The 22,310-nt window shown below is 39.3% G+C and overlaps 1 protein-coding gene across 1 annotated transcript in view; it reads left to right on the forward strand.

Moving 5' to 3' along the window:
* Window positions 1–22,310, forward strand: part of ano2b (anoctamin 2b) — a 94,208-nt gene that overhangs the window by 16,336 nt on the left and 55,562 nt on the right. The window contains exons 6-14 of the mRNA XM_063006510.1: window positions 11,944–12,042; window positions 14,922–15,076; window positions 15,241–15,295; window positions 15,569–15,620; window positions 16,205–16,260; window positions 16,375–16,422; window positions 16,501–16,565; window positions 18,877–19,011; window positions 21,587–21,747. Coding sequence (XP_062862580.1) covers window positions 11,944–12,042; window positions 14,922–15,076; window positions 15,241–15,295; window positions 15,569–15,620; window positions 16,205–16,260; window positions 16,375–16,422; window positions 16,501–16,565; window positions 18,877–19,011; window positions 21,587–21,747 — 826 coding nt within the window. The remainder of the gene's footprint in view (window positions 1–11,943; window positions 12,043–14,921; window positions 15,077–15,240; window positions 15,296–15,568; window positions 15,621–16,204; window positions 16,261–16,374; window positions 16,423–16,500; window positions 16,566–18,876; window positions 19,012–21,586; window positions 21,748–22,310) is intronic.

Raw genomic sequence — 22,310 nt, forward strand, 5'->3', positions numbered from 1 at the left:
TTTGTTAAGGAATTTAAATAGTAAGGTAGTTTAATTAAATGCTTTCAGTAGCTTTCAATCCTGAGTTGGAGTTGGAGTTTTGCTTCTGTTTTCAGACACCTGTCATGGAATTGATATTTTATTCTGAATTTATTGCAGTTTTCTCAAGGCTGTATTGTTCAAACAACATCTATCGGTTCTAAAAACTGAATAATGTTGGCTCTTTTAAAATACTGCTCTGCAAAATCCAATGTGTTAAGGGGTATGTGTGTGTGTTTCACACTGAAATCTCAGTGCGTGGGTGCTGCTTTTGGGCAACTCTTTTTGGAAAAGATTCAGATTGTGCCAGGAATTGTGCCAGGTTTTCACAAATAACTGCTTAGCATAGAAGCAGTTTTAACAAGGCAGTCACCTGTCCCCATAGATTAAATCCATTATTAAATAATTAACCTGTTTGGGAGTATTATTATTGATTCTAGTTTACGTGTTATTGATCATTTACAGGGCTCTTCGTGTGTGTTTTTGGCACAACATGGCTTAAACTGATGATGGTATCAGAAATACCTCAAACTATGTAAAGTACATATACTGATCAGCCATAACATTAAAACCACCTCCTTGTTTCTACACTCACTGTCCATTTTATCAGCTCCACTTACCATATAGAAGCACTTTGTAGTTCTACAATTACTGACTGTAGTCCATCTGTTTCTCTGCATGCTTTGTTAGCCCCCTTTCATGCTGTTCTTTAATGGTCAGGACTCTCTCAAGACCACCACAGAGTAGGTATTATTTAGATGGTGGATCATTCTCAGCACTGCAGTGATACTGACATGGTGATGGTTTGTCAGTGTGTGTTGTGCTGGTATGAGCAGATAAGCCACAGCAGCGCTGCTGGAGTTTTTTAAATACTGTGTCCACTCACTGTCCACTATTAGACACTCTTACCTAGTTGGTCCACCTTGTAAATGTAAAGTCGTGTTTGAGTTGGTCATCCTCTAGACCTTCATCACTGGTCACAGGACGCTGCCCACAGGGCGCTGTTGGCTGGATGTTTTTGGTTGGTGGACTATTCTCAGTCCAGCAGTGACAGTGAGGTGTTTAAAAACTCCAGCAGCGCTGCTGTGTCTTATCCACTCATACCAGCACAACACACACTAACACACCACCACCATGTCAGTGTCACTGCAGTGCTGAGAATGATCCACCACCTAAATAATACCTGCTCTGTGGTGGTCCTGTGGGGGTCCTGACCATTGAAGAACAGGGTGAAAGCAGGCTAAAAAATATGTAAAGAAACAGATGGACTACAGTCAGTAATTGTAGAACTACGAAGTGCTTCTATATGGTAAGTGGAGCTGATAAAATGGACAGTGAGTGTAGAAACAATGAGGTGGTTTTAATGTTATGGCTGATTGGTTTATATGCACACATACAATGTAATCTATTGTTTGTTTTTTAGGATTTTAACGTAATGTTTTACACCTTGGTTACATTCATGACAGGACAAATAGTTACAGGTTACACATGTTGTATTTCCAATTAATCTAACTTACACTATGGACTGTGGGAGCTCCCAGAAAAATACTACGCTAACAAGGGGAAAATATGCAAACTCCACACAGAAAGAACTGTGAGGTGACAGTGCTACCCATCTTGCTACCCTGTTTCAATTATTCATTTAAAATAAACAATATATAATTAAAAAATGTAATTAAAAAGATCAGGAAACATGAACCAATTATGTTCTTGTGTCCATTAAGCATGAGAGCTTTATTATATTTTCCTAATCATGCTGATCAGGCTCATTTATAATGCTGCACTGATTTCTGGAACTTGGCTCCCACTGCAAATGAAATTGATCCAATTTCTTTTGGCTTCTTTCTTGAGTGAATTTGAGTAAAAATACGGTTTGCCTTGTTTTGTTTGTGTTCTTCAGTGTTTCGTTTGGGTATTCTGGTTTACTTCCACTACATGCGGATGGTGGATTGTTGCTCTAAGTTGCACCTGGTTGTGAGTGAATGTGGAAGTGAGAGTTGGTCTGCACTGGCTTGGTAGTCTGTCTAGGGTGTTTCTGGCTCTATTGCTCCCAGTTTTTCAGAATATTTCCAGATCCTGGAATCTTGATTAAAAAAAAAATAATATCATAGTAATATTATATTATATATTAAATCCTCCACCTTTTTTAAACAGCCGTAGAGAGTACATGTATGTATGTATGTATGTATGTACAGTACATTTAAATTGACAGACCCTTTCGTATGGCACTTTCCATATTCACACCATATTCTTGTGGCTCATCCCACACCATGTGAACGTGTTTGCTGCTATTGTATTAAGCACAAAGGAGAACAGTTGAATAGCTTTTTAGCCTAACGGATTTGGGGAAATGTGGGCTCATCAAAAACAATGTAGGACTGTCCTGATTAGATACTATGTGTAAAAAGCAGGGCTGATATTGCCTAAAGTGCTGCATTGATATGGCATCATACACTGATCAGCCATAACATTAAAACCAGCTCCTTGTTTCTACACTCACTGTTCATGTTATCAGCTCCACTTACCATATAGAAGCACTTTGTAGTTCTACAATTACTGACTGTAGTCCATCTGTTTCTCTGCATGCATTGTTAGCCCCCTTTCATGCTGTTCTTCAATGGTCAGGACTCTCCCAGGACCACTACAGAACAGGTATTATTTAGGTGGTGGATCATTCTCAGCACTGCAGTGACACTGACATGGTGGTGGTGTGTTAGTGTGTGTTGTGCTGGTATGATTGGATAAAACACAGCAATGCTGCTGGAGTTTTTAAACACCTCACTGTCACTGCTGGACTGAGAATAGTCCACCAACCAAAAATTATCAGCCAACAGCACCCCATGGGTAGCGTCCTGTGACCACTGATGAAGGTCTAGAAGATGACCAAGTCAAACAGCAGCAATAGATGAGCGATCGTCTCTGACTTTACATCTACAAGGTGGACCAACTAGGTAGGAATGTCTAATAGAGTGGACAGTGATTGGACACTGTATTTAAAAACTCCAGCAGCGCTGCTGTGTCTTATCCACTCATACCAGCACAACACACACTAACACACCACCACCATGTCAGTGTCACTGCAGTGCTGAGAATGATCCACCACCCAAATAATACCTGCTCTGTGGTGGTCCTGTGGGGGTCCTGACCACTAAAGAACAGGGTGAAAGCAGGCTAAAAAGTATGTAGAGAAACAGATGGACTACAGTCAGTAATTGTAGAACTACAAAGTGCTTCTATATGGTAAGTGGAGCTGATAAAATGGACAGTGAGTGTAGAAATAATGAGGTGGTTTTATTGTCATGGCTGATCGGTGTATATATGGCAAATGTGTAACTTGATTGGAGATAATCATGCTTAGTTACTGTAAATAAGGCAGTTAGCTGATTGATCAAGTTGTCAATTAAAAAAAAAAACATGCCTTATATAAAAATGTGTAACTTAGATTTTTTTAATTTAATGATTTAGGCGCTCAGGTGGTGCAGCAGTCTTTTACATTAGTCCGGTTTTGAATCTCAGCCATGCTATTCGCTGATTGGCTTTGTCTTAGAGGAAGATTGCCGAAGCCCTGGGATTGATTAGTGCTCTGTCCAAGGTATTCCTGCTTTGCACCCAGTGTTTCCTAATAAACCGGACCTGCTGTGACCCTGACAAGGTTTTTGACTAATATAAAATTGGTTGAGAAAAATAAATGAAAAAAAAAAAGTGCTATGATTTTTATTTTATGGCACACAGTGTTGCAGTTGGTGCAGTAGATACAGATACTGGATACTGGAGACCTGGACATAGGCACTAATTGTGAGACTTTTACATGAATCTGTGTGGGTTTTCTCTGTGACCTGGCAACTTAAAAATTGTGTTTAGATAATTGAGTGAGCAAATATGTCTGTACTGCCCTTCAATAGACAATAGCAACAGACAAGGTGGCTCAGAACAACTGTGACCTTGACCATCATTATGTAGTAAAAATGAAATGAATAAATATGTCTCTAATGTAATTATTTTCAATTCCTTATTGTAATTCCACTGCCACCTGCACATACAGCCATTTTGGCCAGGGAAAGCAGCAGGCGTCTTTTTACCAGTCATCATTGTGCTCCCACACTACCCCGTATTGTGTATGGAGACTCACATTTTGCTTTGTGTGAATCCCCCACCCTCGTACTGGCACCATTTTCAGTCCTGCAGATTGAATATTGCAGTGTCAGCATGGAGAAACCCCATCCAACCCTCCCTCCCTCACACATGGCCAATAGTGTCTCTAGGATGACTGGCACTGCTGCGATGGCACTGCTGAGATTTGAACTCGAGATCTCGAACACTCTAAAAAGGTCTACTAGCACATTAGATTGCTGTTCCACCCTGTCTTTTGTATCGCTAACATCACCCTGTGCCGGCCAATTACTCGCCTACTCCATCACACTTGTAGTTGCCAGTCGCATCTTTTCACCTGCCCACAATGAAGTCTTGAAGAGAGCTGCATCACACGCTAAGCTCTCCAGATCATCCAGTGCTAGAACAGGTGCCTTGGCCAGACCGCAAAGGCTGCCGTTGGGCTGCGGTAGGGCTGGGCGGTATGACGGTACATTCGTTATACCATCTTTGATTCCTCACACAGTATGGATTTTTCATATACCGCCATACCGTAACATTGTTCATTTTAACAGTTGTAGGCTTCAAAAGGCAGCAGATCATATAATATTGTTCGCCGCTAAAAGCGCTATGGAGCATTGTGCAGATTAAGTAGTTAGCCAGGTGCCATTACATTTTTGGTCATACCGCCCAGCCCTATGCTGCGGCAATAATTTTTCTACCTGTTCCCTCCCTTATAGGTACAGCCAATTGTGCCTGTCTGTGGGCGTCTAGCGAATTACTGTTAGATTTGAATTGGAGTACATTGCCGCGACACCTTGCCGAGTGCCTTGCATGTTCATATTTTGTATTATTTAAAGCCATTTTAGTATGTAGCATTGACATGTACACCGTTAATCCCATAGTTAACAAAGAACTATGTGTAGATTAGACTATTTGGCTGTTTGACAGTAATCGGAATAATCACAACAGTTTTGTTAAAAGAACAACAAAAATTTTCAGGGCAAGAAAATCCAACCCTTCGAATTTACATTACATTTTGTGGCACAGTAAACATCGTTGGGGTTGCACAGCTCCAGGGTCCTGGAGACCAGGGTTTGAACCTTGTCTCTGGTCATTGTCTGTGAGGAGGTGGCATGTTTTTTCTGTGTCCACTTTAGGAATGTGATTAACCGGACAAAGAATTCGTTGTTCAGTTAATGCTGTATGTCAGAAATTTAATTTAAATTAATTTCAAATAACTTTCAATTATGACTGAATACAGTTTGAGCAATTGAGGGTTAAGGACCTTGCTCAGGGGCCTAACAGTGGTAGTGGTGAACCTAGAACCGGAAACCTTACGATTACTAGTCCAGCATCTTAACCACTAAACTACCACTGCCCTAGATACCACTGCACTAGCTCTGCTTATAGCCACATTTGGAAATTCTAATCTGAATAGAAAAACTTTTTACGCATTTTTATTAATTGAATAGTATCTGCTGGAACTCTTACACATTAAACCAACAAACAGAATCTGTTTTGCTTAAATATGGAGGCTACATGTTCCATATATATCTGAATTGCCTTAATTTTTTATGCTTGTATTGATCTAAATTGTGCATGTGTGACAAATATGCAATAACAAGGGCGGTGAAATAGAGAGCAATTCAGGTGCACTACAGGCATTTCTGATTTATATTTGTCATAAGGCACTTTAAAGATTTTGGATGGCTAGTTGCATAGCATTTGATGGATAAAAGTTGCTTGCATTGCTTAAGGGGGGAGAAAAGGGTTAAATTTGTCGCTTATTTTGACATACATGAGACTGAACTAGTAATCTAAAGGTGTCTGGTTTAAGCCCCACTGTCAGTTTGCCACTATTTGGGCTCTTGAGCAAGGCCTTAACCTTCAATTGTTTGGATTGTACAGTCACATTGTACGTCATTTTGGTCATTGTACGACAAATGCTGTCAACATAAATGTGCATTTGTTAAATGTGTTTACTTAATTATTATCTCTGTATTGAAATTATGCTAATCTACTAGGCTATTTTAATAAATGTTATAATTTACATTTACAGTATTTAGCAGACGCTTTGATCCAAAGCGACTTAAAGTTATCACTGAATACAGTTCAAGCAATTAAGGGTTAAGGGCCTTGCACAGGGGCCCAACAATGGCAATCGGCGATGGTGGGGCTTGAATCATTTAAAAAAGTAAAATCACTTATTTATTATGTGTAAATTCCCTCATTTGTATATTTTAATTAATTAATTCATTCATTTATTCATCTTTAGTAACTGCTTCATCCTGATAAGGTTTATAGTGGGTCCAATGCTATCTGGAAACACAAAACAGAAATATAAAAATGGAAAAAGTACATCGCAGGGCACTACACACTCACCCACTCACCTACTCCATCACACCTAGAGGCATTTTAAAACAGCCTAGCTTCTGTATCGTTTTGAGTGGTTGAAAGAAACTGGAGTACTGGAAAACACATGTAGAGATGGGCTGAACATGCCAAATTCAACATGCCAAATTCAATCACTGGAACTGAGGTTTAAACCTGGGTTCCCAGAACCCTGGTGCTGTACATTGTTTAAAGATTAAGACAAGATCCTTGACTGAATCAATTTAAACCCATGCAGGTTTTCTCTGGGTAATCCTTTTTCTTTCACTTCCCAAAAACATTAGTTCATGTGTGATGCATGTTGCTGTTGCTGCTTATAGACGGACTTTTTGTACGTGGTGTATTTCTCCCATGTTCAATTTTGTAAAGAGCAGGCTATCTTTAAAACAAATAGTTTCTTTAGTCACATTATATTGGTATTTTTTTGTTGTGCAACCATTTTTTGTTGTGCCAGTTAGTACAAGTAAGACCACTGTATAACAGTGTCTGTGAAATATTGTAAATGTAGCCTTTTTTCTCCTCAGTCAAAATCTCAAATGGACTAGGAATGCAAATTTTGCTCATGTGTATTAACTAATAACAAATCATCATTAGCTGACAGTTACAATACCCCATCAAAATATAATAAAATAATATAATAAAAGAATATAATAAAAGAATAACTTTTATCATCATTCTGCATTTTCATTTTTCTAGTCGTATGCAATTACCCAGTTGTTGTTCCTTCACTGCTGCTCCCACCCTGACGAAGAAGGGCCGTACCTAACACACTTCCCCTCCAGCACATGTGCAGTTGCCAACCGCTTCCTTTTCCCTGTCAGAGACGGGTTCACACAAAGTGCAGTATCGTGTCATATTCCTCATCTCTGTGCAGGCTTCTTTGTCCAGCCAGCAGAGCCCCCACCCACCTCTCGATAGATGAACCAAAATGCTGATTTCTAGCTGTATCTCAGATGTTGATGCGAAACAGATCAATACAGATATCGGTACAGATCCCATTTCTGATTTTAATGTGTTATAGTCCTATTGTGGCTTTAAATGCATAAAAATGTTCTTCTGTTTGGATTAGCACTGTAGGGCAGTCTTCAGATGTGTAGTTAAACTGGCGCCTGGGCCAGTCATTCTAATTTCAAATCAGCCATTTATCTGTTATCGGTTAATCATCACCTACCCAAAAACGTAAATGTGCTAGAGCGAGACAGTGGGTGGGATAAAGAATGTTTGTGTCTCAGCTGTTACTGGAGCATCTTTCATACCTTCAACATTATTCACCTGTCATCTGAAAATGATGTGTAAGCTCTGTGACACTTTCTAAATGCTCAGGGTTGTAGGGTATCAATTATTCACCCTGGATGTGATGAGTGTGAAGAGCATAACAGTATCACTATGTAAATGATCACGTTTGCTAGTTATTGTTGTTCATATTTTGATTAGGTCTAAATTCTGTATTGGATATTTGTGTGTTGGTCTTGTCTTATTTATATTTTTATGGACTGACCTTAATTTTGGCTTTATTCTTTCAAATGTCAAAGAGAGGAATCCCTCTAGCATGTGGAGCTGCTTCCGATTTTGCATCTTTGGAAGCCCCATAAATGTCAGCCACAGCCGGTATCTGTAACGAAGGGTCCCACTCAACCTGGGCTAAAATCGACCTAATTGTCTTATCCTGCTGAGATGAAGTGCTAATTGGATTATCTTATCCTAATTAACCTTCTCAGATCCACATGTTATTTTTATCTGACTTTTGTGTGGAGGGTGTGTGCAGGGGTAAGAAGAAAATGTAGTTCAAAAACACAGAGCAGAGGTTTTTATAACCTCTCTTTATTTCTACATGTCACACTTATTCAGTGCTCATGATGGTTCGATGGGGGAAGCAGATAAAGGTATTAGCATCTCTGTTAAGAACTTGTTACAAAACCAACATACAGTATATGATTCAACATGCCATGCTGGTGAAGTTTTTGTAAACTTGTTTTCAACTCTGTGAGGATAAATGGATACGACTGACCTGCTACCTCCATTAGTAACTGTGATCTACGTTCAAAATATTTTTTAAACGTAATTAATCCCCAGGGGAGTACAGAGAGCGCACCCAACCAAGGCACTGCCCAGCATTGCTGAGGCGGCAGAGCCGGCAGCTGGGACCCAGGAGCCAGTCCCGGTTATGTAATATGCACCCTTTTACAGTTTTATACAGACATAGTTGCTCGGAATTGTAAAATTGTAAAAAAAAAAAAAAAAACCCAATATTGCAATAAGACATCATGAGCAAACAAGCTTGCTTTTGTCCTGTCTCATGTATTTACCCTGAATAAAAACTAAACTCCTAATGAAAAAAAGAATTGTTTGCCATCTACTGTGACATGTAAATAGAAACCTGTGTGCTTGGCCGAAATACAATGTTAGTTCGTAATGAATAAATCTGGTCTATTGTGCAAGGTTGATTTTTAAATTGCTTATTAGGTTCTGTTCAGTTTTTGATAGTTTAGATGTCTGTAAGCCATATAGAATGTACTAGAAATATTATGAATCTATTTGCTTAAAGAAAATTAAATTTAAGCACTTGGTGTGCTCTGGCAGTACAGTGGTAAAGTACACTAACCCACAAGTGAGATAAGAGGTTTGAGTCTCAGCAGTGCTATCGGCTGCATGTGTCTACACAGACATGATTGGCTATATCTGTTGAGGGGATGGGCAAACAGACTAGCCATTGGGAGGCATACTTGTTAGTGTGCTCTCAGTGTTGGTCCCAAGCCTGGATAAAAGTCAGGGAGGGCATCTGGCATAAAAACTGTGCCAAATTAGGTTTGCAATGATTGTGGTGACCCATAAGCATGGGAGCAGCAGAAAGAAATAAAAAAACAAATAGAATCTGTGAGAAGACTGGGTTGATCCAGCACACAGAGGAAGCACACACTTTTCTCTATAGGGTCCAAACACACTGAATGGCAAATGCTGGTGGCCTGGTGAGAAGAATGCGTAATTGGACAAACTCTACATAAATGGGTTTTTGACTGAAGTTTCTGCTACTTGTGCCTCAATAACACCCCCTTTTCAAAGTCATATACATATATTTTTCTTTTGGTCCTAAAAGAAGTTAAATGGCAGTGGGGGCGGCACGGTGGCTAAGTGGATAGCGCTGTCGCCTCACAGCAAGAAGGTCCTGGGTTCAATCCCCAGGTGGGGCGGTCCGGGTCCTTTCTGTGTGGAGTTTGCATGTTCTCCCCGTGTCTGCGTGGGTTTACTCGGGGAGCTCCGTTTTCCTCTCACAGTCCAAAGACATGCAGGTGAGGGGAATTGGAGATACACAATTGTCCATGACTGTGTTCAATATAATCTTGTGAAATGATGAATCTCATATAACGAATAACTACTGTTTCTGTCGTGGATGTAACCGAAGAGTGCAAAACATGATGTTAAATGTCCAAATAAACAAACAAACAAACAAACATAAATGAAGAAAGTTCCAGAGCTTGTAATAAAAGTGACCTTGGGCAGTATCAGCATGTTTGTAAGGAAAGGATATTGCTGAACCTTTGACGAAAGTGCACAAGTGTTAAATAAATATGATTGGTTATAGCCCATCCTTCCTTATCCACGATTTTCCTGGCAACACAATGGGGGCTGCCATGACACCTCCCTATTTCCGTTTGCCGGTTTTTCGTTTCCGGTCGCGTTAGATTTGCTGTAGTACTAACTACAACATTATTAAACTACTTTTGGTAAGGACTGCATGGTTCAAATATGAGCTCGGGCTCGACGTGTGCCGCTCTCGGGTGCCACAACAACTCAAAGAAATTGAAGCTGTTATTGGAAAGTTCGTGCTTTGAACACCAGCGGATTTGTAAACATTGTCCGTGACCTGCGCCTTACGCGTTACATTCCATAATAATATAATAATAATCATATGAATTATATTAATAATATTCATTAATTAAATAATAATACAAAATTTATAATATCGTATAATGCAGTTTCACTTTGTATAGTCCAAAATTTTAGAGAGCGTTGCAGAAATTGGACAAATAACATTTAAATCCGGACACCCAGACAGACACGGCTTGTGCAAGTGAATACTGAACGGGTGTAAATACCCTGTTTGTTGTTCCCAGTTCATTGTTTTAGTAAATTAAACAACGCAACGCGTTTTATTCTGTCTCTTCAGCTCCCCTTTCCTGCTTTACATCCACTCATGAACCAATATAAGTATACACTGTTGTAGAAGTAAAATCAGTCGTGATACATTGTTTATTATTTCCAGTGTTTCACAGCAGTTAGAATGTTCCTCGGCTCATCCCTACCTTCCACAGCTTCCCTTACCCTGCAATGCACGAGTAACCCACCGTCTTGACTACTCCACTCTCCCTCAGCGTTACCCACGCCTGATGTTTACCTTCAGCAATTCCTACGCATGTAAGCCTCTGTGCTTTTATAGTTCTGTAGCTCCTCACCGTCTACAGCTTCGGAAAAGACGAAATGGTTCACTTATATCAATATAGCTAACCTCATGTCATCTACCCACTCTGTAAGCGTGGAAGGGTGGAGCACTGTCAGAACACGGTCACCACAGCTTCTTAAAATGTCCTTACTGTCGAGTGCTAGGAATTAAGAAAGGACTCAGTTTTAACTAAAACAAAACTTCTTTATTGTTCGGAGTATCAGCTTGCAGAGACGCAGAACATGCGAGTGAGCAGGGTGCGTTCCAACAACACACCGAGAGGAGGGAATAAGGGTTCACAGTGCACTCATCTAACAAAATGCATAAATAGACAGTCGCTCTACACTTACTATTCAACCAGCTAGCGTTTTTGGCCATGTTTGTTAAAAAAAACCAGTTACGAATGACCACTACTTCTGTCGTTCAGAACGTAAACACTGTAACCGGAAGTCAAAAACCGGCTTCAGCTACGAATCACGGGAAAGGTCAAAGTTCAGGAAAATCGTGGATAGTCCTCCTTCTAGCCAATTATATTATTTTTTTTTATTACAGTAATGATACACTATATGGCTTAAAGTATCTGGATACTCCTCTAGTTATTAAGGTTAGGAGTTTAGGTACATAAAGATAATTATATGCCTTCAACTTTGTGGTATTCTTACCTGTCCCTGTTCCAGCATGAAGTGAGCTACAAAGTGAGGTAAAGAGTTTGGTGTGAATACACCCCAGTAATGCACACAGAGCTCTGACATCAAGCCCACTAAACCAACTTTGGATTGTATTGGAACATTGATTGCAAGCTAACATCCAATATCAGCTGACACACTTCAAAATTATATGAAAAGTCTTTTAAAATAGTAGAGAGCGTAAGGTCAACCTTATGGACAGACATCCACATACTTATAGTCATATAGTAAATTACTATAGTAGTATAGTAATGTTTTTGTCTTTCTTTTGTGTGTAATTTTTAAAACTGAATTTTTGTCTCTGTTTCTCTCTCACAGCACAAGGTCTATGGATTGGGCTTTGTGCGGGTGCATGCGCCCTGGCAGGTGCTGAGCAGAGAGGCAGAGTTTCTCAAAATCAAGGTTCCCACTAAAAAGGTGAGTCTCTCAAATTCATTTTATTTCGGTTCTCTCCACCTCCACAAAGCTTTCATTTTACTGAGTGTAGATGTTCAAACTACCCTGACTCTCGGGATCCTGTCATGGTATTTCAAACGTTCTGCCACCAGGGGTTTATTCAGTGTATACAAAACACAAAATGCCCTTTTGATTATTGATTATTAAATATTATGTACATTAGGTAAATACAAGGGGTGGACAAAACTTTAGAAAGAGTTAATATATATAAAAATAAATAAACTAGAAATATTTATTAGGGATTTGTCCAGACTGTGTGTTCTTTCTGTAATTCTTTATGGATAGAAAAGCTGGACAATAAAAAATGGGACATGAAGAATATTGATGCCTTTGAATTTTGATGCTGACAAAATCCTCAACCAAACCAAAACTAACCTCATACTCAAAGCCCAAATAACCAAATTGACACGCTTTTATTTTGGTCACAGAAAATATTATTATGTATTAAATGTAATCAGAAATATGACTTTCCCCTCACTATAAAAGGTATTATGGTTGTGTGTGCATAATTAAATCTAGAACATCAAAAACCCACAGTAAGCAGAGAGAGAATAGGTTTAAGTTAACATAAGTTACATAATTTTGGTGAATTGGCTACTCCCTTGCTGTGTAAGTGTATAATGCCTGGTGATAAACTACCATCCTGTTTAGGATGAGTTTCTCCTGTGTGCCCAGTGTTCCCTATGCTTTGTTGTAATGCTGGCAAGAAAATGTCTACATATCTGAATATGTACATATTGTTCGGCAATAATTAAGAAGTTTATAATAGCTAGAGCTGATGGAAACCTGACTAAAAGAGAACCCAGGTATGTTTTGCCCCCACACACAATAAGGAGGATGGTTAGAGGGGAAAACATTTATTCAGAAATCACACCTAAAGAATTTCAGCAGATGGCAACATTTTAGGGTCATCAAGTTTCTGAATATACTCTTAAGATGCCACCTTTATGCCAAAAAAATGTTTGAAGTATGTGCAGGAAAAACGTCTTTTCTGTTACTTAGATACAAACTAAAGCATCTGGAATTCAATAAACATTACTGGGACTTTAAAAGTTCCATGTTCAGACGAGACAAAATATAGCTGTTTGAAAACAAATACTCAAAGTCTGGTTTGGCACAATAAGAATGTTTTACAGAAAGTAACCTTCTTACAACTGATATGCATGATAAAGAAACTGTCATGTTTGAAAGACTGTTTGTCATTCAAAGGCTCTGAGAACATTGTTAGAAATTATGGCATCAGTGCCGACGAAAACTACTATGCACAGTTTATTATGGGAATAAAAATATGTAAAAATAAACAAATAAAAATAATAGTGTGTTTTGATCTTTCAGCAAGACTGTGGCTGTGACAGTACAAATACATCAAAAACAATTGAATGGTATTGAATTGAGCTTTTGCCATGGTCATCCCAGTGGTCTGATCTACACACCCCAGAAAAGTTGGAATATTTTGAATAAATACAATAAAAAAGAACTGTACAAATACTGTTTAAATAAAATATTTGTTTTGGCTGACGAATGTGATTGTATTTTTGTATTTAGAATTTGATGCCAGGGCCAGTGATAGCTCAGTGGTTAAGGTCCTGGACTAGTAAACAGAAGGTTGCCGGTTCAAGCCCCGCCACCACCAAGTTGCCACTGTTGGGTCCCTGAGCAAGGCCCTTAACCCTCAATTGCTCATCGTGTTCCGCTCATTGTGTAAGTCGCTTTGGATAAAAAGCGTCTGCTAAATGCTGAAAATGTAAATGATGCCTGCAACGCATTCAAAAAAAGTAAGAACGGAGGGCAAAATAAAACTGTTTGTAAAAACTTTATAGAATATAGAATAAAAGTTGCACAATTTTTCAGAAAACTGTCAGTTTGAAAAGAACATTCAAAGCAATTGAAAGTGTCATATCATCCACTATACATTTATTCATTTTCACATTTTCATGTTTTACCATCACTTTATCATTGTCAGGGTTGTGGTGGGTCCGGCTCCCCCAGATTTATTGTGGCCAATGCAGTAATGCACCTCAGACAGAATGCCAATCATTTGCGTAGCCATATCCTCTTCGACATAGCCAATCATGTCTGTATGTAGATGCTGGGGATTTAAACCCTGGATCCCAGCAGTAGTGGGCTAGTGTAATTTAGAGTGACAGTCTACCATAAATAAGTCCGCTTAAGGCAGGGCCTGAAAACCATTGTTGAATGTGTGTGACCCTCAAGCCCTCGGACGGCGTTGCATGAAAAACCATCATTCTACTATAATAAATATGAACACAGAAGTACTCGGGAGTACTTCAGAAAGCCGTTACTACTTAACACAGTACGTCACTGCATCAAGAAATGCAACCTTAAACTATTATTATTATACTAAAAGAAAGCCATACACCAATTTTATGCAGAACCAGTGCTGAATTCTTTGGGCCTAACCAAAAGATAGTGGAAAAGTTTGGTGTGATCAGATGAGTCCATGTTTTAGCTTGTTTTTGAATGTTGAAATGTTGCTGGCAAAAGAAGTTTGCAGGGGAATGTCAAGGACATTGTCAAGGAAAAAGCAGCAAGAAAGAATGAGACACAAGTGAATGGCGTGTAGCTGTTATTTGTTGGCCATTTTCATCGTCATCATGACAAAAATACATGTATAAATATACTCTACATATACTTCACAGATCTTTCGGGGGCTCAAGACACCAGGTTGAGAACCACATTGCATATATAGCAGTGTTTTGACTCAATTCTGATCAAACTCTTTATTCACCGCTAAACATCCAGCAGTTGTGTTGTCAGTCCTTAATGTGAAATCTGTAGCCTTATTTTATCTCATGCCATGTTGTTTAACTCTCTCACAGAGCTATGAACTGAAAGAGGAGAAGGGCCTGTCTGCTACCATGAGCACAATATGGAGGAAGCTGAACCAGCCATTCCAGCCCAACATCCCTGACATGCAGCAGCAGAGTCGAACCAAGTTCCTCTCACACAGCTTCTCTCGGGACAAGCTCCATCTGTGAGGAATCTCTAGGGAACTATAAGATTGTTGGAGGGTGCATGATATAACAAGATTTCTTTTAGTGCCAAAGGCACCCAAGCAACTCAAAAACATAAGCGCTTAGTCATGTCCTTGGCTACACCAGCCATCGCTCAGTCTCATTGTGATTTGTTTTTTTTCAGGTACAACATCGTGTGCAAGGACACGTTCTTTGACAATGCCACACGGAGCCGAATCGTGAGTCTTGGTCTTTTTATTTTGTGAATTGTAGTGATTGTCTTCTGTGTTTTTATCTTCATTTTTATGGTCAGAGTTGACTGACCTGATTTGTTATGTGGAGCTGGTGGAATAATGCGGTTATTTACCAGCAGTCTGAGGTGGCTCTGCTCTCTGTGGACGTATTACTAGGAGACGATCCTCCTGTGGGGTTACCAGGAACAGTTTGTGTTGTTTGTCTCTCCCTTTCTCTTTCTTACCCTCTTACTATTGCTCGCTCTCTCTTGCCCCCAGGTGTATGAAATCCTCAGACGCACTGCCTGCACACGGACCTGCCAAACTATGGGTTAGTAAAACAGTAAAACATATCCATGCATGGAAAAATGTTAGCGGGATCCTGGGGAAAGCCAGGCCTAAAATGAGACAAGCTCCACTGGGCTCAGAGCTGTAGGAGCAGGTGCCGGAGAGGCCTCCATATGCTCTCCTCGACCGATATGCTCAGCAGACGGACATTGCCGCCAGCCATGGAGGGATTAAGGCTAGATAACAGAATGGGGGACGGTTTAAACTTGCATTATCTAGTCCACACATGCACTCACTCTTTTGTCCTGGCTAAACTAGGGCAATGCAATCCAAAGATTGGGTTTAGATGTGAAGCAACGTCCATAGGGGGGACTGGTGGTCCCTTCTGCTTGTTGCTAGGGAGCCACCTTATTAATTGAGGGCTAATCGCCTGTGTGTACGTGTTGTTCCTTTGAGGACTGATTAATTACTTTGATTAAAGCTTGTGTTCTATGTGTCAGGCTCCTTCCATTTTAAAAAGCCCATGTGTTGCCTTTACACAAAGGAAGCAGGTCTGACATGCCGGTCAGTTGAATGTCCCTGAGGTGGCACGTGGTAATGTATGGTGATTTTTCTCTTCGCCTACAGGGATCACGACGCTAATAGCGAAAGGGGTATATGACTCTGCCTTCCCTTTGCATGATGTAAGTTGGCTTTGTGCCTTTGCTTTACACTTTCTCCCTTTCTGACCCAAATACTGATCAATGTCACAGTATTCTCAGTACGCTGGGTGTTGTTAATTTCTGAAATGCTTGCAGGGAGATTTCAAGGACACAGAAAAAGCAGCAGAAAAGAACGAGAGACAGGTAAGCGGACATTTTATTGAATCATTGACGTAAATCTTTACAGGAGCTGCAGATTCTGAACTCTTTTAATTGTTTCAGATATTGCATGATGAGTGGGCAAGATACGGAGCATTCTTCAAATACCAGCCAATTAATCTTATCAGGTACACACATTTTTATACTTAACACACTGCCACTCACAAAATGTACAGACAGGTGATCAATTGTTTGGGCCACCACAAGCCACCTGAATGGCTTTAGCGCACATTAGCATTGATTCTTCTTCTAATGCCAAGTTCACACTACACGACTTTCCAAGTCGTCAGGTCGCTGTACAGTTCACACTACACAACTGGATCTCTTATAATTGGGAGTTTTTCAAGTCGGTGTGGCTTTCATATTACACGACTGATCGGCATGACTGAGAAGTGACGAAAGGTTTAATGATACCACGTCCAAAAATGCACGTCAACAAGTAGCGAGCGATAAAAATTTGTGAATAAATAAATGAATCTGAGTGGATTTGGCTACATGAGCAGCAGGGATTGTTCTATAGTGAGTTGGAGGTTAATAAATACTTTTTGCAATGCAACGTTGCTGTTAGGTTTTGTAGAGAACGATAAGGTCAGAAATACTGTAGAACTTGTGTGTGTGCTGATGTATTCTGATATAAACTATATTACGCCCCTGTTCCACCTGTTTACAACGCCTCCCCTGTGTTTCCGCTCACCCTGTATCTTGCTTTCTCATTGGCTGTTCGACATAGCACTCATTGCCAGTCGGGCAACTCAGATCCAGATATTTGACAAGCTAGAAATCTCTCTTCGGTCGCCGAGAGTTCGCAGAGTGCTCGGCAAGCCGCTCGGATCGAGTTGTTGAGTAGTTCACACATAGAGATTGAGAGCGGAGTTTCGATCGCCGAGCGAACACCGAGTTGCTCCCGAGCCGGCAAATCTAGCACCGACCAGTCGCCGAGCGAAAATCAGGGCAAAAAACGTGTAGTGTGAACTAGGCATAAGTCTATAAAACTGTAAATCCAAAGTAAAATTTAATTCCTTTAACAATAGATTTAAATAATTGGTGCTTCGATAACACATTTTGAGGTTATCATTCATCTAACAGTTAGTTCTGACCTTACAATGTCAGAACTAGAACAAGAAGGATGGGCCCTGCTGAGTCTGGTTCCTCTCAAGGTTTCTTCCTGTAATTTTCAGGGAGTTTTTCCTTGCCACAGTCGCCCTCGGCTTGCTCATCAGGGGTTTTTGTATCTGTTGGTCCTGGATTTTGTAAAGTTGCTTTGAGACAATGTCTGTTGTAAAAAGCGCTATATAAATAAAGTTGACTTGACTTGACTTGACAATGTGATTCTAACTGTGATTTATTTGTGATAACAACATTTATACACCAAAACTATCTCTCCGCTGACTGGCTGCTAAGATACATATAACACAGTAACCCTAATAGATAACTAAATTCCACCTCTTATTTCTGAATTTATTTTTATTTTAATTTTTTTTTTTCATTTATCTCCACTTACTGTATTTTAAACTATTGTTACTTGCTAGTGTTATATAAACTATATGCCTTTTGTAGCCTACCGTTTTAAGGCAGGCTAGGGAATTGTTACCGTTGCCTAGCAACAACTTTTCGGTGGAAGGTATTGTCAGTATTGAACCATATTCAATATGGAATTCATGGCTTCCTGATTTATTGTGTTTATTTTGTAAAAACTTGTATAAAAGCAACAAAACACTCAGTGTGTGTTATCGTGAATAACATCACACCTATAACACTTTCCCTCTCATATTCCATTGCTATATTTTGATTATGTAGTCAAAATGACTTTGCATTCATTTATAGTGACTCTTGTCTCTAAAAAGGACAAGTAGACTCAAACCCTGCTAGCAAAATGGCATTTGCACAATTACAGAGCCATTGGACCCCCATATTGTATACAAAACTGCAGATAACAAAGTCATGAAGGCTTTTACAGGACATCTGCACCCAGCGTCATCAAACCTGAGTGATTGGACAAAAGAGGAAGAACGACAGCAACCCAACATCCCTGATCACCACAAGTTTCTATGACCTACAACTCCCAAGCTCTGCGCCTTTGTCTATTATCGGGGTGGGCAGCTCCGACCCTAGGGGTCAGAAATCAGGCGCAGCCAGAAGCCAACACGCAGTGCCAGCAAGTCTGACAAACATGAGAGCACCAGACTACCCAGACCCCAACCTCCAGAACCGGAGCCACACACCCCTAGTAATTGGTTAATAAAAACTCCCTGTCTGCTCCCAACCTTATACCTCTTATTTACTCTTCTAGAAAGCTCTATTTGACTATTGATGTTTTTATTCATGCCAGACAGCTCCAGCAGCCCTTATTTGATCTCGATTTTTTTTTGCTGTTGTATTTGATTAGTTCCCCATTTGTCTACAAAGGTTTAATTTTTTTACAAAATTTTTTTTTCTCAGGAAATACTTTGGGGAGAAGATTGGCCTCTACTTTGCCTGGCTTGGTGTGTACACTCAGCTGCTGGCCTTAGCATCTGTGGTAGGCATCATCGTGTTCCTGTACGGCTGCTTCACCATCAACTCCAATGTGCCTAGGTATGGGACAGCATATGCCCACTGGGTTTTAGGCATGAGGTGTGTGGGCGTAAGACTGAGGAGGCCTGGCAGGAGCCATGCTCCACTAATCTAAGTAGCACAGCTCTAGTAGTATGATGTGTTTATATGTACTTAAATAAAATGTCACCTAGCGAGGCTCCTTCCTGTACTGGCATTTAGAAATCAGCTTCCCCAGGCTGACTCACTGATCAATCTCCATATTAATGTCCAATGCTTTTAAATGGGATGCCCAACAAACTCATAAACAGATGTCCACTCAGTATTTGCCATATACTGTATTTATAATTCTTAGTAAGACAGTTTAGCATCAAATAGTTTTATTCAGTTTATTTTTAAAAATAAAAGGTTTTTTCAATGAACACCCACTGTGCAATTTTTTAGGTACACGTCTTTGTTAAGTCCATTTATTGATCATTTTAAAAACAACACCTACACCTACAGTAGCCCATCTGTTGCCCTGTATACTTTGTAGCACATATTTTTTGCTCACACGATGCTGTTTGCTGTTGACATCTAATTAAATAATACAAAAAGGAACACTATATATAAACATAGAATAAACAATACAACAGCGACATAGACAGTACAGCATCAGACAAAGTATGAAATAAAGATGCACAGTACAGTACACTCACAAACCTCAAGTAAAAAATATGTGCATTGACTGCATAAGAGAAAATGTGGGAGGTACGTGTGATGTGCAGCATGTATGATAAGATCCATGTGCATTCTGTTAAAGCAGAGGGATATAGGGAATAGTCCTAGTTTAGTATGGTGATGGCCTGGGGAAAGAAGCTGTGGAGGTGGCGGTGTTTTTGTCCTTGCATTGTTGGGAATGGTCCACCATCATTTTGTCTCATTGATAAATGGGTTAGTGTACAGAGCAAAAGATAGGCTATAGTCAGTAATTGTTTATATCCCAAATGTATCTGTGTGGTAGGTGTAGCTTATAAAAAAAAACAATGTATGGACCAGACAGGTATATCTGTGCTTGGTGAGTGTTCACAACACTATATTCCTTAAAGCTTATCTAAGTTTTTTATTTCAGTACTAAATAACTACACTCAGACTTCAATGAATAAATTAGGAAATAAATAAATAAATAAAGCACTACCTTATGCAACCATTGTTATAGAGGGGTTTAGCCTACTTTATCTTTTGATCTATATTACTGTATATCTGAATTAAAGTTCCATTGTGTGCTCTCTTGAGGAGTTCTAACAGCTGAAAGCAATTAATTGTCCGAGCTTGCTGCAACTGGTCAGACAGTTAAACATGAATGTGAATGAGAGTGTCCTAATGTAAACAGTAACAGATATCTGTAAATATTCGAGAAATAAGCTTTAGGTATGTTTGGTCATATTATAGTCAATCAGGTTTAATTATCCGTGTAAAAATGAAACATAATTTATTGTAGATTTGTACAATCCTGGATCTTGACTATTACAGTACATCTATAAGAATGGACTTGCTGTAAACAGTACATGTGATTTAAAACTGTCAGTACAATGAGAATACAATGTGAATCTATAAACTTCATGCATAAACACAGTGAGGATATGTGAATAAACTAAAGAATTTTGAAAATTAATCACTATTTGAGGAACTTAAGGGCAAAGGTAAAAATGTCCCCTTTTGACTCACAATGTGTATATACAGTATATACTGTATATTCTGTATACACTACATATACACAGTGGTACCTTGAAACCCAATGCCAATTGGTTCTGGGAGTTTAAAAGTGTTGAGTTTTAAGGTATTTTTCCCCATAAGGATGTATGGGTTAAAAAATAGTTAAAAATCAATATAAAAATACAATTAAACCTGCATGTTATCTTTGCTTCTTTATTGTTTTCTTATGCTTCTTAATTAGTGTAGAGAACTCATAAGCAGTAATAATTAAGAGATGTTTAGTGTTTCTATGTCATTCTTTTAATACATTGTCACATTAAGCTTTTTTTTTTTTTTAACAATAAGCGTTTTAGACTTTCCCGGAAAACCTGATTCTCACTATTTCTCAGAACCTTGAGCTGTAACACAAGTTTAAAAGTGAAACAGTGTGGAAAATCCAGATAAACTCTGATACATGTGGAGATTTCTCAGTGAATTTGAAAGTTATTCCACACAAGGCATATTCGTCACGTATTCGCACTTCAATGATGTTGTACTTCACCGCTGAAAGCACTTAACGGTAAAAATTTGAGTTTAGAGGACGTTGAGTTACAAGGTATCACTGTATATATGTATATGTATAAATATATATATTCTAAATATAAAATCTATATATGCAAAGGCTTACTACAACGTATTTTGGCCGTAAGGAATGTTGCACTGACCCGAACATTTTAATGGCAAATACAAGTGACAGCTGGTATTGATATATTTGACTTTTTTTTAAACACATTATGGATTTTACCAGATTAAAAATAAAACAATGGCCCCTATGCAGTATCACTGATCCATTGTATTTTCAATTTTCCATTTATCTATGTGTCGTTGAACTATTTTTAAACCGAATTTTCATGTGTTCCTGTGTTTTTCTCTGTTCTTCCAGCCTTGAGATGTGCGATGAGAAACAAAACTTCACCATGTGCCCACTCTGTGACCGTGTATGTGATTATTGGCACCTTAGCACAGCCTGTGGGACTGCACGGGCCAGCCACCTTTTTGACAATCCGGCCACTGTTTTCTTTGCCATCTTCATGTCCCTCTGGGGTAGGACTTTTTTAATTTTTATCTCTTCATAGAATTACTAATAACCACTTTTCTGTCTAAAACTGCTTTTAGCTATTGTTGTTAACTTGTAAATAAGAGATTGTAGTTGGACCATCATGGTTATACATGGAGAACTTGGGATTATGAATAACAAATGACTTTTCCTAAATTCAAACTTAAATTTTCTTGTACCAAGAAAAACTGTGAGGCTGTCGTGTAATAAGTGGAATTAAATACAGCTCTTGAATGAATACAGTACAGCTAGTGTGTGAATGACTAGGCCAAACATGATGCATCTATTGTTCCTACATATATGAAATGTGTGTGTGTGGGGGGGGGGGGGGGGGGGGGGGGGGGGGGGGGGAGGGGGCAAATTTAATATTTGCTTTTTCACATAACAAAAGGGCAGGAAAATTATCGTGCAGACTTTTATGTTCTTCTCTTTGTTGCCATTTCCCCCCAAACAGCATCCAAATACATTAACTTGGTAATTATTATTTATGGACAAGCCTTCGATAAGCATCCGAATGCCTCATGGGAATATAATTTGGATCCATTTATGC

The sequence above is a fragment of the Trichomycterus rosablanca genome, chromosome 1 (assembly GCF_030014385.1).
Source record: "Trichomycterus rosablanca isolate fTriRos1 chromosome 1, fTriRos1.hap1, whole genome shotgun sequence".
NCBI classification, from domain to species: domain Eukaryota; kingdom Metazoa; phylum Chordata; class Actinopteri; order Siluriformes; family Trichomycteridae; genus Trichomycterus; species Trichomycterus rosablanca.